Source organism: Myotis nattereri (genome assembly GCF_964212035.1).
Source record: "Myotis nattereri genome assembly, chromosome: 1".
Lineage (NCBI taxonomy): Eukaryota > Metazoa > Chordata > Mammalia > Chiroptera > Vespertilionidae > Myotis > Myotis nattereri.
The window spans coordinates 85518450-85534772 of record NC_138075.1 but is presented as its reverse complement, the minus strand read 5'-3'; the positions used below and the strand labels follow the sequence as shown (position 1 = coordinate 85534772).

The 16323-nt window shown below is 40.4% G+C and overlaps 1 protein-coding gene across 7 annotated transcripts in view; it reads right to left on the bottom strand.

The window, feature by feature from the left end:
* The window catches only part of AP4S1 (adaptor related protein complex 4 subunit sigma 1), a 75698-nt gene that overhangs the window by 44107 nt on the left and 15268 nt on the right, over positions 1-16323 (bottom strand). For 6 of the 7 annotated variants that reach the window (XM_081089744.1, XM_081089747.1, XM_081089746.1 and 3 more), the window contains exon 2: positions 5467-5671. In XM_081089744.1, coding sequence (XP_080945870.1) covers positions 5467-5604 — 138 coding nt within the window. In that variant the 5' untranslated portion in view covers positions 5605-5671. Of the gene's footprint in view, positions 1-5466; positions 5672-7758; positions 7872-16323 lie in introns of all 7 variants that reach the window. The other variant, XM_081089745.1, reaches the window with a different exon arrangement.

Here is a 16323-nt window from a genome sequence, read left to right as displayed (position 1 = left end):
AGAGACTGTCTTGACTCCATTGTATGCTCTTGACTCCTCTGTCGAATATTAATTGGGCATAGTGGTTTGGGTCGATTTCTGGGTTCTCTATTCTATTCCATTGATCTATATGTCTGTTCTTGTGCCAGTACCAAGCTGTTTTAAGAACAGTGGCTTTGTAATACAGCTTGATATCTGGTATTGAGATCCCACCTACTTTGTTCTTTTTTCTCAGGATTGCTGCAGCTATTCGAGGTCTTTTTTTATTCCAGATGAATTTTTGAAATGTTCGTTCTAGATCTGTGAAATATGCCATTGGTAATTTAATGGGGATTGCATTGAACCTATAGATTGCTTTGGGTAGTATGGACATTTTGATGATGTTGATTCTACCAATCCATGAACACGGTATGTTCTTCCTTCTGTTTACGTCTTCCTCTATCTCTTCTTTCAGTGTCCTGTAGTTTTTCGCATATAAGTCTTTTACCTCCTTAGTTAAGTTTATTCCTAAGTATCTTAATTTTTTTGGTGTGATGGTAAATGGGGTTGCTTTTTTACTTTCCCTTTCTATAAGTTCACTATTGGTGTAAAGAAATGCCATAGATTTCTTGGCATTAATTTTGTATCCTGCTACATTGCCAAATTCATTTATTAAGTCTAATAATTTTTTGATGGAGTCTTTAGGGTTTTCTGTGTACAGTATCATGTCATCTGCAAATAAGGACAGTTTTACTTCTTTTTTTCCAATTTGGATGCCTTTTATTTCTTCTTCTTGTCTGATTGCAACGGCTAGTACTTCCAGTACTATGTTGAACAGGAGTGGTGAGAGTGGGCATCCCTGTCTTGTTCCTGTTCTTAGGGGAAATGGTTTTAATTTTTGCTGATTGAGTATGATGTTGGCTGTGGGTTTGTCACGTATGGCTTTTATTATGTTGAGGTATGATCCTTCTATTCCCATCTTGCTGAGAGTTTTTATCAAGAAAGGGTGTTGAATTTTGTCAAATGCTTTTTCTGCGTCAATTGATATGACTATCAATTATCTCTCGATTTGTTTATGTGATGTATCACGTTTATTGATTTGCAGATATTGTACCATCCTTGCATCCCTGGGATAAATCCTACTTGGTCATGGTGTATGATCTTTCTGATGTATTGCTGGATCCGATTTGCTAGAATGTTGTTGAGTATTTTGGCATCTATTTTCATGAGGGATATGGGCCTATAATTCTCTTTCATTGTGTTGTCTTGATCTGGTTTTGGTATTAGGGTGATGCTGGCTTCATAGAATGAGCTTGGAAGTGTTCCTTCCTCTTGAATTTTTTGGAATAGTCTGAGGAGGATAGGTTTTAGTTCTTCCTTGAATGATTGGTAAAACTCCCCTGTAAAGCCCTCTGGCCCTGGGCTTTTGTTTGCTGGGAGCTTTTTGATGACTACTTCAATTTCTTCCATAGTTATTAGCTTATTGAGATTTTTAGATTCTTCTGGATTGAGTTTTGGAAGATTGTATTTTTCTAGGAATATGTCCATTTCCTCCAGGTTGTCTAGTGTGTTGGAGTAGAGTTGTTCATAGTATTTTTTAACAATTCTTTGAATTTCTGTGGGGTCTGTTGTTATTTCGCCTCTTTCATTTCTGATTTTGTTTATTTGAGTCCTCTCTCTTTGCTTCTTGGTGAGCCCGGCTAGGGGCTCATCAATCTTGTTTATTCTCTCAAAGAACCAGCTCTTGGTTTCATTGATCTTTTGTATTGCTTTTTTTGGTCTCTCTGTCATTTATTTCTGCTCTGATCTTTATTATCTCCTTCCTTCTGCTCACTCTGGGGGCTTTTCTTGTTGTTCTCTTTCTAATTCTTTGAGTTGTAGAGTTAGATGATTTACTATCATTTTTTCTTGTTTTTTGATGTAGGCCTGTAGTGCTATAAACTTCCCTCTCAGGACTGCTTTCATTGTGTCCCATGGATTTTGGATTGTTGTGCTGTTATTGTCATTAGTTTTGAGGGTGTTTTTAATTTCTTCTTTGATCTCATTGGTAACCCAATCATTATTTAGTAGCATGCTATTCAGCTTCCAAGTGTTTGAGTTTTTTGGATTGTTTTTATTGTAGTTTATTTCTAATTATATGGCATTGTGGTCTGAGAAGATGCTTGGTATGATTTCAATCTTCTTGAATTTGGGGAGACTTTGTTTGTGACCCAATATGTGGTCTATTTTTGAAAATGTCCCATGTGCACTTGAGAAGAACGTATATTCCGTGGTTTTGGGGTGAAATGTTCTGAAGATGTCAATTAAGTCCATTTGATCTAGTGAGTCATTTAGGATTGCTGTTTCTTTGCTTATTTTTTTTCTAGAGGATTTATCTAGTGATGTCAGTGGTGTGTTTAAGTCCCCTACTATGATTGTGTTGTTTTTGATCTCTCCCTTGTTATTTTCCAGGAGGTTTTTTATGTATTTGGGTGCTCCTGCATTGGATGCATACATGTTTATCAGGGTTATATCCTCTTGTTGTATCAATCCCTTTAGTATTATGAAGTAGCCTTCCTTATCTCTTATTATGGCCTTCACTTTGAGGTCTATTTTGTCAGATATAAGTATTGCTACCCCAGCTTTTTTTTCATTTCCATTTGCCTGAAAGATATTTTTCCATCCCTTCACTTTCAGTCTGTGTAAGTCCCTTGTTCTGAGGTGGGTCTCTTGTAGACAGCATATATATGGGTCATGTCTTTTTATCTATTCAGCCACTCGATGTCTTTTGATTGGAGCATTTAGTCCATTTACAATTAAAGTTATTATTGAAAGGTACTTGCTTGTAGTCATTTCTATTTTTGTGCCTGTGTTCTTTCTTACCTTTATATTTCTTCTTTTTACAGCATTCCCTTTGAAATTTCTTGCATTGCTGGCTTGGTAGTGATAAACTCCCTTAGCCTTTTTTCGTCTGCAAAGCTCCTGATTTCCCCTTCAATTTTGATTGATAGTCTTGCTGGATAGAGTATTCTTGGATTCAGTCCTTTGCTTTGCAACACTTTGTATACCTCCTTCCATTCCCTTCTAGCTTGATGTGTTTCTGTTGAGAAATCATTTGATAATCTGATGGGGGATCCTTTGTAGGTAACTCTTTGTCTCTCTCTTGCAGCCTTTAAGATTCTCTCTTTGTCGTGTACATTTGCCATCATTATTATGACGTGTCTTGGTGTGGGTCTTATGGGGTTCATCTTGCCTGGGACTCTCTGTACTTGTGTAACTTTTTTTCTTCCCCATATCTGGGAAGTTTTCTGTCATTATTTCTTCAAATAGATTTTCTAAACCTTGCTGCTCTTCTTGTCCTTCTGGCAGCACTATTATGCGTATGTTACTTCGTTTCATGTTGTCCCAAAGCTCCCTTAGGCTCTCCTCCTGCTTTTTAATTTTTTCTCCAGTTGCTGTTCAGATTGAGCTTGTTTCTCTACCTTATCTTCTAACTCACTAATTCGGCCCTCCACGTCTTCTAGTCTACTGTTGAAACTTTCCATTGTGTTTTTGATTGTAGCTATATCACTTTTCATTTCTTCCTGATTCTTGCATAGGTTGTTGATTTTCTCATCATCCAGTGAATGAATTGTACAACCATTACTCTGAATTCTTTTTCTGTCATGTTGCACGCTTCAATTTCATTTCTTGGCGACTCCTCATTTTCTTTCCTCTGGGGGTTGTCGTCTCCCCATTCTGACTATCTCCAGCTGGTTCAAATGTTGAGTTGTGTGGGCCTGGGCCGTGTGCAATGGGAGCTTTGCACCACCCTAGTGTCACTGAAGAGCTCTGACACTAAGATGTGTGGTTGTGGTGGGTTGGTGGGAACCAGGCTCGCTCAGAGTCAGTGTTACCAGTGCTCAATGTGGCCTCGTGTGTGCACTTAGAATCAGGGACCCCGCCTGGACCGTGCTGAAACAGAGACCCCCCCTGGAGTGTGTTGAAAATCAGAGCCCTCCAGCGTGCACCAGGAGTCAGAGTTCCCCAAGAATCCAGTATCAGAGTCTCTCTTCCTTCGCGAAGACTTGCATTGAGAATCAGGGTCCCTGTGTGAACATGCACCAAGAATTAAAGTCACTGGCTCTTAGTATGAATGTACAGGGAATCAGGGATCCCAGGCGCAGGTGATAAGAAACACAGTCAAGTCACTGGTGCTTGGTGTTGCCTCCTGCCCGGAGAATCGGGGCCCTGGGGCCCGTGCTGCGAGGAACAAGTTCCCAGTGTTTGCGTGTTAGCTCCCAGGCCAAGGCTTCCTTAGCCTGCGCTGTGCTGGGCAAGATCCCGGTGTTCGTTCACTTCCCGGCCAAGGCTCCCTTAGCCTGCGCTGCAAGGGACAAGTTTCCAGGCTAAGGTCCCTGCAGCAGCACTGAGGCCCAGGCAAGGGGTGGGTCTATCAGTTACTATGGTGCTGCCCGTGAGCTGCGGGGAGGGGGATGGGCTCTATTACTCACGGATCTGCCTCGGGGATTTCTGGACTCTTGTTGTCCGTGGTTCTGTAGCTGTGGTCGCAGGTCTCTGTCCCCAGTGGCTGCAGGGTCCTGGTTTGTGTCTGAGACCAGACTGGGTGGTGCTGAGGCCAGGATCCTAGTCTCAAGCAGCTCTGTTTCTCAAGATGGTGTAGTCTCTGTTCCCATGCTGGCTGCCCAGGACTGTCTGCGCAGTGAGCGGAGCTCCGCCATCTAAGACTGCCTGGTTTAGCAGCCCCTTAGAAGACCTGCAGAATCTAACTGTTCCTAGCTCGTACACACACACACCACACACATCCACACACTCCTCTATCACTCCCTCGTGCTCTCACACTCTCCCTCCCTGCCTTCCTGCCGGTTGCCATCTTCGCCGTCCTCTAAATTATTTAATGATTTAATTTAACCTTAATTTTGGCTGAATGAATGGATTTGTTGTTTCTTTTTTTTTAACTTCCATTTCTCTTATCTAGATAATAAAAGAACACAGGTCAAATCAAGTTTGTTTTAAAACCACTAGTTCCAGTATTATGTTGGTGGCAAATTCACAAAAATAATAAGCAGAAAAAAACTGCAACATATATGAGAACCATATTATTATTCTCTGGCACAAAGTGTGTCTTGAGTGTTTACCTCTATACTGGTCATCTGATCTTCAACTTTTGGCTTAGAGAAAACCACCTGCTACAAGTGCTCCTAAGAGTTCCAAGGGTTGAATTCATACAAACAAAAAAAGAAGGTATGTCTACCAGCAGGAACAAGTTTGAGGTGCCACTTCCATGTTGCATTGAGACAAATACGCTGACCTAAATATGAACCCAAGACTTTTTCTGGTTTGCTTTGTTTTCATTTTCCTTAAAGGGATGCAAGGAGAGCTATGCTTCAGCCTTCATTTCACTTATTATTTGCCCTAATAGCTGTTGAAAGAATGTAGTTCAAAGAAAACAATGCCCCCTGAGACATGGTAGTAACAGATATGCCACCGCTGAGTTGAATGCAGAGATAAAGAGAATTGGAAACTTACTTGTTCACTGGATCGAGAGAGACAGCTCTTGATGACTTCTGTTTCCAGAATTGTACGCTTATTAATATCCACGTGCTCATAGTACTTAGACAGCCGGGTCTGCCCTTGTTTATTCACCATGAGGAAGAATTTTATCATTTTTTTCTGGACAGTATTTTTCCAAATATAAATCAAAAGTTATGGCAAGGGTGGCTATAATTAGAACCTGAAGGATGAAAGAAAAACAGAACAGCAAGATCAATTTTCACAAAGGATCATATTAAATGTGTTCTACAGATGAACCAGAAGTAAATAAAAAATGTCTTCTGATGTCATTGGTCTTCACTAATAAGGTTTTATTTATTTATTTTTTAAATATATTTTATTGATTCTTTACAGAGAGGAAGGGAGAGGGATAGAGAGTTAGAAACATCAATGAGAGAGAAACATCGATCAGCTGCCTCCTGCACACTCCCCACTGGGGATGTGTCCGCAAACAAGATACATGCCCTTGACCGGAATCGAACCTGGGACCCCTGAGTCTGCAGGCCGACGCTCTATCCACTGAGCCAAACCGATTAGGGCACTAATGAGGTTTTAATAAATAATTAACCATAAATGTTCATTAATTATCTTCCAAAACATTTTTAGTATCCACAGTACTCCTACTCATGTTTGATCCATCGACTCATCAGTCTTGTTGGACTGATGTGTCAAGCACCAGAAGAATATGGAGATGAAGTAACGATTTCTGATCTTCACAACTAGCAAAGATGTTAGATAGGTAAACAAGTAACAACAGTATGAGGTAATGAGTTACAACTGGTACACAGACAGGATGGGCAAGGCACATCACAGGAGTGTTGGGAACGGCTTCTCAAAGAAGGGACAGTTAACAAGTCCTTAACCGCCAGGTCAGTGTGGCTCAGCAGTTGAGCGTCAACCTATGAACCAGGAGGTCACAGTTTGATCCCCCATCAGGGCACATGCCCGGGTTGCGGGCTCGATCCCCAGTAGGGGGCGTGCAGGAGGCAGCCGATCAATGATTCATCATTGATGTTTCTATCTCTCTCTCCCTCTCCCTTCCTCTCTGAAATCAATAAAAATATATTGGGGGGTGGGGGTGGGGAAGTCCTTAACAACGAGGAAGTGACTCTGGGGCAGAGAAAGCAGGGATATGAAAGCTCTGGAAAGTTCAATGGCTGTAGTTCAGGGGGCAGGAACTACAGTCACAGGAAACTCAGCTGCTCACATAAGATGATAATAGCGTTAGAAGACCTGTGAAAGAATAGGAACTATTTTATGGACAATGGAGACAAGATCTATAGTGAAGCTTTTTTCCCTTAATGTTGGAAGCAGTAGTCATAGTAGCAACTATAATAACAAGGCCCTATAACAAGTCCTGTAAGGTCTGTACTAAGCAATGTACATATATTGTTAAATTTTCACAATTCTCTGAGGCAGGTACTTCTGTTATCCCCATTTTAAGGACAAACAAATTGAAGTTCAGGGATTAAGACACCCAAAGTCCCTGGATTATTTTGCCAGGGGTGAAGCCCAGTTTAGAGGACAAACACATGATTCTTATCATCCAGGAGTTCATACTGTGGCTTTATTTTTAACTAAGCTGTATTGAATCTTATTTTTGTCCCTTTTACACTTAATATAAATTCTGAAAGAATCAATTGCAAAAAAGTACAATATTTACTAATGGCCAGACCTTTCATCATGAGCATCCGAGTTGCTGCACTGGCTCATCTGACAATATCATATTCACATTTTATAATATCTGTGAAAATCAGTGCAAAAGACTGAGGTTAACAATAGCTCTTAAATACACTTTTGGTTGCTGTGTTCATCAGTGTGCAGAACAGGATGTCATCTAGAGAAGGCCATACAGCTGTGCCAGGGGCACACTTGTGGCCATTCACTCCCTTTTCCAGGATGATACGCTCACTACTGTAGGTGGATGGCAACATACTTTATGCTGCTTAATCATTTGGTATTACGTGCTGCTTTTATTCTCTTTACAAATTATTCCCAGTAAATTATGACACATGACTAGTAAATTAAGATTACCATTCTTCCTTTCATTCCCTTTCAGCAAAGTTATTTTAAAACTATCTTTATGAATCTTAGAAATTATAATCCTATACCCTGGATACTAGCTGCCAGGTAAAAGGAAAATATATTGTCTCAAAGGAACTCATGGCTAAGGCTTTGCCTTTAAATGCTCTGGTTGCATTGAGTGGTAAAAGAAGATGTAAAATGATCCCACTGAGATGCTACACTGAGGGATCACATTGGTCCTACCTCACAAGCACAGCATTCCTTCCCACTGACTTCAAGATCAAGGATGACATACAAGGACGTGTTGAATTGATACTCATTAGGGTGCAAGTCTTGAAAATAGTAGCTGAAGGCATCTAAAATTTTGAATACAACACTTTTTTGCATGCTCATAATTACACAATATATAACTGTAGAATTACACAGTGGTAATAAAATGAACACACATTATGAATTATTTGTATTATAAAATTAACACCCAAATGTACAATGTGGAGATTCAGAGACAAGCGCATGTTTGAGAACGGAAGATGAATGCTTTAGGTTTCTCGCCTGCTGAGCACTCATCAGGAAGGAGGGAATCAATTACGAAATACAGAATGAGCTCAGACAAGTGCTGGGCGTGGTCAGGGAGCAGGTATGAACTCCCTCTCTTTATAAACTCTTTGCATTCAAGAGCACACATGGCTGGGGAAAATGTTTTGATAGCCAGGAATTTAGATTCCACACCCAAGAGCTTGTGTGAATGTGCAAAGAAAAAGGAAACTTCGCTGGGGAAAGCATTCATTACATGACAAGTGCAAGGATACCTAAAGGCCAAGACTAGGCTGTCTGTCGATGAGCTTTACAGTAGGGTATGGAGACATCAGTGCCCCAGGATCCCATTTGATGTAAATGCAATGCCTAGAGAACAGGGAGCCTGGAAAGACCAAAGTACATATTGAACTGGGCACAGCTTTCAAATTTCTGATGGTGTGTTTCTGGGAGTTAGAACTGGAAGAGTCTTTATAGACTGTCATACCCAAAGATGACAAATAGATTTCAACTTGGGTGCCAATGGTGACTAACTGTACTCGCTGTTTTGGGCACATGTTGGGAAGGAGTCTGGAGCAGTTTTCGGGTTCAGAAGAAAAGAATGCCATGAGTGATTAGTAATGCCAGTCATGGTTAGAAAGCAGGGTGTGGCAACATATGCACCGTATCTGTCATCCCTCATTCTGCAGATGGGAAAACTGATAATCTGAGATGTAGAGTGAAGTCCTGAATTCTGGTCTCCAACTCATATAAATGCTGTCTCTAATTGATCACATTGCCTCTTTGCCTCACTCATGCATTATGTCATTAAATGTTCAATTAAGCTAAATAAACATCAATGTCAGGTAGCTTTGGGAATGATGAACTCAATGTTCTCTTTTCTAATGCCACTGCACAACTAATTTGGGAGATAGCAAACAAGTCACTGCATGAAAACAGTAGGGTATGAAGTTTCTAGAAATGAAAGTGGTATTTGATGGATGGCTAACATCCTTTCTAGTAACTCCAGAATTCATTCATTCTCATTCTCATTCTCTCTCTCTCTCTCTCTCTCTCTCTCTCTCTCTCTCTCTCCATCAGAAAAAAAAACATTTTCTTTGTTCCATAAAAGTGATTGAAATAAAATCCCCAAGTTATACAGTAAATTTCCACCAAGAAAATGTTTAGTACTCATCTATATAATAAAAGCCTAAGCGACCGTTATGGCAGAATGACCAGTTGCTATGATGTGCACTGATCACCAGGGGGCAGACACTCAATGCAGGAGCTGCCCCCTGGTGGTCAATGCGCTCCCACAGGGGGAACACCACTCAGCCAGAAGCCAGGCTCACAGCTAGAGAGCACAGCGGTGGTGGCAGGAGCCTCTCCCGCCTCCATGACAGCGCTAAGGAGCAGCGAGCTGAGCGGTAAGGAGCAGTGAGAAGGTGGGCGGTAAGGAGCGAGGGCTCCAGGACTGCGTGAGGGCACAGGCCAGGCTGAGGGGACCCCCCCCCCCCGCCCCAGTGCATGAATTTCGTGCACCGGGCTTCTAGTACAATAAAACAGTCACAAGCTCATGTGAACTGAATGGAACTTGATTGGCTCTACTACTTGCTAGCTCCGTTTTCCTGGTCAAGTTACTTAAATCTTTCAGTACTCAGTCTGAGGTACAATGGGAAAAGTAACAGTACTTACCTTCTGGGTTGTAAGGATTAGACTCTAATCCTTACAGCAGATCTCAACCTGTGGATCGAGACCCCTTCGGAGGTGGAACAACCCTTTCACAGGGGTCGCCTAAGACAATCTTGCATATCAGATATTTACATTACAATTCATAACAGTAGCAACATTACAGTTATAAAGTAGCAACGAAAATAATTTTATGGTTGGGTCACAACACGAGGAACTGTATTTAAAGGGCCAGAAGGTTGAGAACCATTGGATTAGAGGAACAATTATATGTAATGTTCTCAGAAACTTAGCATTGGCCAATGTTATTATGATACTATAGCACCTTTTCCTCAGTGAAGCCTTTCATGCTTATGCCAATTCCCTCGTTCTAACCACAAAAAGCTGGTTATCCTTTCTAAGAACCCATCACTCTATCTTACAAAACCTGTCACCCTATAGCAGTGATTTTCAACCAGGGTTCCGCAAGAAGCAAACTGTTTTTATTGATTTTAGCCCAAAAGGAGAGGAGAGGGAGATACAAACATTGATGAGAGAGAAGCATCATAGCCTGCCTTCTGCATACCAGCTACTGGGGATCAAGTCAGTAACCCAGGCATGTGCCCTGACTGGGAATCCAACCAGTGACCTCTTGGTACATGGGACGATGCTTAACTAACTGAGCCACACTGGCCAAACTGCAAGAATTTTTAAAACATGCAATATTTGACTATTTAGTCAGAGACACTGACCTCTTTTCTCTTAGATTATCATATAAAAAAAAATGACAACAGCCAACACAACAGCCATCCAGTGTAAATGAATTAAAATTATACCTATTTTTCTGTCAGATCGGCAAAATATATATTATTTGGTGTGCCACAGAATTTTAGTAATTAGTTTATGTGTGTCATGAGATGAAAAAGGTTGAAAATCGTTGCCCTATATAATCATTATTTAATTACACGCTGAGCCCCGTTATCAGGCCAGTGATTTTCACTCATTGTGATAAGAAAGATATTTTACACTGTGACCCCATATACAGGCACATAATATCTGAAACAAAAGTTCACAAAACAATGCTTATCCATACTATGCATATTGCACTCTAGTATTTTCTTTGACATTTCATTTGGTAAAAACTGTAGTTGTGTGGGATTTGGGTTACACAGATGTATGGATTTTTAAAAACTCAGCAAATGTACTTTAAAGATTCATGCATTTATTATACACAAATTTTACAAAAAGAAACTAATACTCTGGTTAATTATATAAATGTTGAAGTATTTGGGCAAACTGTGTTGATATTTATACTTCGAAATGCACTAAAAACTAAGATAAATTGATAGATGGTTAGATATATGATAAAGTAAATATAGTAAAACATTAATGGAAGAATCTAGGTGGTGAGTAAATGGGAATTCACTTTGAAATTCATATATATATAAACTTAGTGGACCTTTAATTTGTTACAAATTTTCCGCAGTGTAACCTGGTAGAATGTAACAAAAAAACATGAAAATAATTCTAGCTTTTAACTCAAGCATTTCAGTCCTGGGAATCTATCTTAAAGTATAATTAAAAATCCATATGCATGAAAATTCATAGCAATATTATTTATAATAGTAAAAAAATGAAACTAGCTCAGATACTTCAAACTCAGAACTAAGTGTTAAATGAACACTAACTTGATGTCTTTCACCATTAAATAAATACTCAGACTATGCAGAAGGATAGAAAACTATAGATTAAAAAGGAAAAATGTAGATAAAATAATGTTAAGTGACAAAATCAGGCTACCAAATTCTATACTCATATAGATTACAATGATGCAGAAGGGACATCTAAATAGCTAAAGATTAGCCCTGGCTAGTTTGGTTCAGTGGATAGAGCATCGGCCTTCGAACTGAAGGGTTCCAGGTTCGATTCCGGTCAGGGGCATGTGCCTTGGTTGCGGGCACCTCCCCAGTGGGGGGTATGCAGGGGGCGGCTGATCGATGTTTCTCTCTGATCGAAGTTTCTAACTATCCCTCTCCCTTCCTCTCTGTAAAAATCAATAAAATATATTTTAAAAAATAAAATAAAATAAATAGCTAAAGATTAAAAAGAGGCCAGATAGAAATCATACAAAAACAGCCCTAACCGGTTTGGCTCGGTGGATAGAGCGTCGGCCTGCGGACTGAAGGGTCCCAGGTTCGATTCTGGTCGGGGGCATGTGCCTTGGTTGCGGGCACATCCCCATTGGGGAGTGTGCAGGAGGCAGCTGATCCATGTTTCTCTCTCACTGATGTTTCTAACTCTCTATACCTCTCCCTTCCTCTCTGTAAAAAATCAATAAAAATATAAAAAAAAAAGAAATCATACAAAAACAAAAAGAAATAAAACAAAAGAAAAAGAAAAAAAGAACAGACAGATGAACCTTGAAAGCATTATGCTAAGTCCATGGTTGGCAAACTGCAGCTTGCAAACCACATGTGGCTCTTTGGCCCCTTGAGTGTGGCTCTTCCTAAGCCTTAGGAGTACCTTAATTAAGTTAATAACAATGTAAACTACCTATATAGTTTAAGTTTAAAAAATTTCGCTTTCCAAAGAAATTTCAATCGTTGTACTGTTGATATTTGGCCGTTGTACTGTTGATATTTGGCTCTGTTGACTAATGAGTTTGCTGACCACTGTGCTAAGTGAAAGAAGCCAGTCACAAGGACATTTATATGGAATGTCCAGAATAGGGAAATCGACAGACGGAAATAGATTAAAGATTGCCAGGGGATGAGGTTTCAAGGGGTAAGGCCTAAGAGGTATAGGGTTATGGTGATGGTTTCACAACTATCCTATCCTATATAATAAAAGCCTAATATGCAAATAGTCCCCTCCAGTGGTCATTTGACTGGAAGTTCTACTGCTCGCTATGATGTGTGCTGACCACCAGGGGGCAGTGCAGAACATGGCAGGCATCGGTGACGTAGCACTGGCAGCAGGCGGCAGTGGAGGCGCTGCCAGCCCCAATGGGCCTCGACAAGAGTGGGACCGTGGCGGGATGGTGGAGCAGGTGAGCGGGTGACATCAGGTCAAGGCAGGTGTGAGTGGGGGTCGATCACCTCGCAGATGGTGACCAGCAGCAGTAGCAGGGGGTGGGGCCGCTGCCGGCTCCCAGGTGCTGAGAGAGCCTGTGGAGGGCCTGGACCCGATCAATAGCCCCACAGGCGGGATGGTGGAGCAGGTGAGGGGGCAGCGCCAGGCCAAGGCGGGGTGCTAGGTGGGGCTGCAAGGCTGGGGGTGCAAGCTGGGGCTGAGAGGCCGGGGGTGTGAGCTGGAGAGATAGACAGACAGACTAGACAATCAGAAAGAGCTCCCAATGGCCAAACTAGAATTATCTGAACAACAAATAACATACTGGATTATAATCTTTAACAGGAAGACCAGCAACACAATAGAAAAATGGACCTGAAAATACATTTGAACAAAGAGGCTAAATGAATGGCTACCATCATTAACTTTTAGAAAAATGCAAATTAAAACCACAAGAAGCCCAGCAGGCATGGCTCAGTGTTGGGCGACAACCTATGAAACTGGAGGTCACCGTTTGATTTCTGGTCAGGGCACATGCCCAGGTTGGGGGCTTGATCCCCAGTCGGGGGCTTGTATGAGGCAACCGATCAATGAGTCTCTCTCGTCATTGATGTTTCTCTCTCTCTCCCTCTCCCTTCCTCTCTGAAATAAATAAAAATATATTTATTTAAAAAAACAAACAGAAGAAGATACCACCTCACACCCCCTTGAATAGCTATCATAAAAAAGACAGAAAATAAGTGCTGGCCAGGATGTGAAGATACTAGAACCCCATATAGAGCTGGTGGGGTTGTAAATGTTACAGCTACTTTGGGAAACAATTTGGCAGTTTGTTAAAAAGTTAAACACAGCCCTAGCCGGTTTGGCTCAGTGGATAGAGCGTTGGCCTGGGGACTGAAGGGTCCCAGGTTCGATTCCGGTTAAGGGCATGTACCTTGGTTGCAGGCACATCTCTAGTAGGGGGTGTGCGGGAGGCAGCTGATCAATGTTTCTCTATCATTGATGTTTCTACCTCTCTATCCCTCTCCCTTCCTCTCTGTAAAAAATCAATAAAATATATATTTTTTAAAAAGTTAAACACATATTTACCATATTATCCAGCAATTCAAAGTATATACTCGAGAATTGAAAACGTATGTGCACAAAAAAAGACTTGTACATGAATGTTCATAGAATCATTATTCACAATAACCCCAAAGTGGAAACAAGCCAAATGTCCATCAGCTATTGAAGAGATAAACAAAATATGGTAAATCTACATACAACAGAAAACAATTTATCAACAAAAGGGAACAAAATACTGCTACAAAAAAATGATGAATCTTGAAAACACTGTTAAGTGAAAGAAGCCAGTTGCACAATTCTACTATTGTATAATTCCATTGATATGAAATATCCAGAAATGGCAAATTTATAGGTAGAAACTGTATTTGTGGTCACCTAAGGCCAGGAAAGAGAGGTTTGGGGCAAAATGGGGATAGGATTCTTTTTGGAATGATATAAATGTTTTAACAACTGATTGTGGTAATCTTTGTACAATTTCGTAAATTTACTAAAAATCATTATACATGTACATTATACAGAGTTCAGAGTTACCATGAAATAAGTGGAAAAGAAAGAAATTATACCAACATGCATTTTGCTTAAATCTAGATGGTAGGATTAGGGGCAATTTTTATTCTCAGTTCTTACTTTATTTCCCAAATTTTAAGAGATATGTTACTTTTTATAAGTCACACAAAGTTTGTTTAAAAGTTGAGTTGCATTATATAATTTTGTGAAATTATCCAACTGAAAATGTTTATTCTGAATAAAGAAGCTATTGTTTCACTTACTTTGGCATTTCTAAATGCTACATTTCTTTAAAATATGTAGTGTTTTTCAAAATGGATGTGCTGAGGGCATCTAATTAGTATGGCCTAGACAAAAGAACTGTGAAAATAGCAACTGCTCAGTTCTATTTGCCACACCAAATCCATTCATTCCGTAGGCCTTGGGTTTAGCTGTTCCTGGATTTCTCCATACTTAAATAAGAGGAAATCACACTGATCAGTAGCAGATTTCCATCTAAGTGGAAGCATTTTCCTCAGAGTTTGTAATATGCTGTATTTTCTTTTAGTAGACCCTAAAACAGTTTGTTTCTTTGCTTCAAAATTTATTAGAATTCTACAATGATTCCGTTTTCTCATCTGAATGGAATGACAGCTGCCTCTGCCTTACAGTGAGGACTAAATGAGATAAAAGTCATGTAAAGTACTCCACAGAGTTCCCCTTTTCTTCCTCATCCTCCCCAGCATATGCCAGATATTCTTCCGGACAGACTCTTCCCGATTTCAGTTCCACTAAAATTGGACAAGAAACCTGCCACCTACTCTGTCTTTCTTTTATTTTTTTCTTTTCCCCCATCTATTCTCCTGCCCCTTGTTCCTCCATTTGGCTTTCTAAACCTCTTTTATGATTCAGCATACACTTTAGTAGCTTCCTCTGAGATTTTTACTTTTATTAAATTTCTGGGTCACTCAAGAAATATTTTTAAAAATATTTTTATTGATTTCAGAGAGGAAGGGAGAGCTAGAAACATCAATGATAAGAGATAATCATTGATCGGCTGCCTCCTGCACACCACGCACTGGGATCGAGCCCATAACCCGAGCATGTGCCCTTGACTGAAATCGAACCCAGGACCAGCTAGGGCAAGAAATATTTCAACAACATTTTGGCCCTGGCCAGGGAGCACCATGGTTAGAGCATTGTCCCAATACACCAAAGTTGTGGGTTTAATCCCTGGTCAGGGCACATACAAGAATCAAACAATGAATGCATATATAAATGGAACAACAAATTGATGTTTTTCTTCCTCTTCTTCTTCTTCTTCTTCTTCTTCTTCTTCTTCTTCTTCTTCTTCTTCTTCTTCTTCTTCTTCTTCTTCTTCTTCTTCTCTCTCTCTCTCTCTCTCTCTCTCTCTCTCTCTCTCTCTCTCTTCCTCTCCATTCCTCTCTCTCCCTCTCTAAAAAAATAATTCCTGTCCGGTGGGGCTCAGTTGGTTGGAGAATCTCTCATACACCAAAAGGTGGTGGGTTCCATACCCAGATTGCCGGTTGGATCCCAGGTCCAGGCATGTGCAGGAGGCAACTGATCAATGTTTCTCTCTCACATCAATGTTCTCCCTCTCTCTTGAAAAAAATAAAAAAAGGTGCATTGTTTAATTAAAAGAAAAAAGAAGTATTTCAACAACATTTGATTAATTTGGCATTAAACACATTTATATATATGCTGGTTTTTTTTTTTTTTTAAACTCAAATAGTTTTTAAATAGCTAAAACACTTTAAAAAGTTAAATTCGCTGAAACCGGTTTGGCTCAGTGGATAGAGCATCGGCCTGCGGACTGAAAGGTCCCAGGTTCGATTCTGGTCAAGGGCATGTACCTGGGTTGCGGGCACATCCCCGGTGGGAGTTGTGCAGGAGGCAGCTGATCCATGTTTCTCTCTCATCAATGTTTCTAACTCTCTATCTCTCTCCCTTCCTCTCTGTAAAAAAATCAATAAAATATATTAAAAA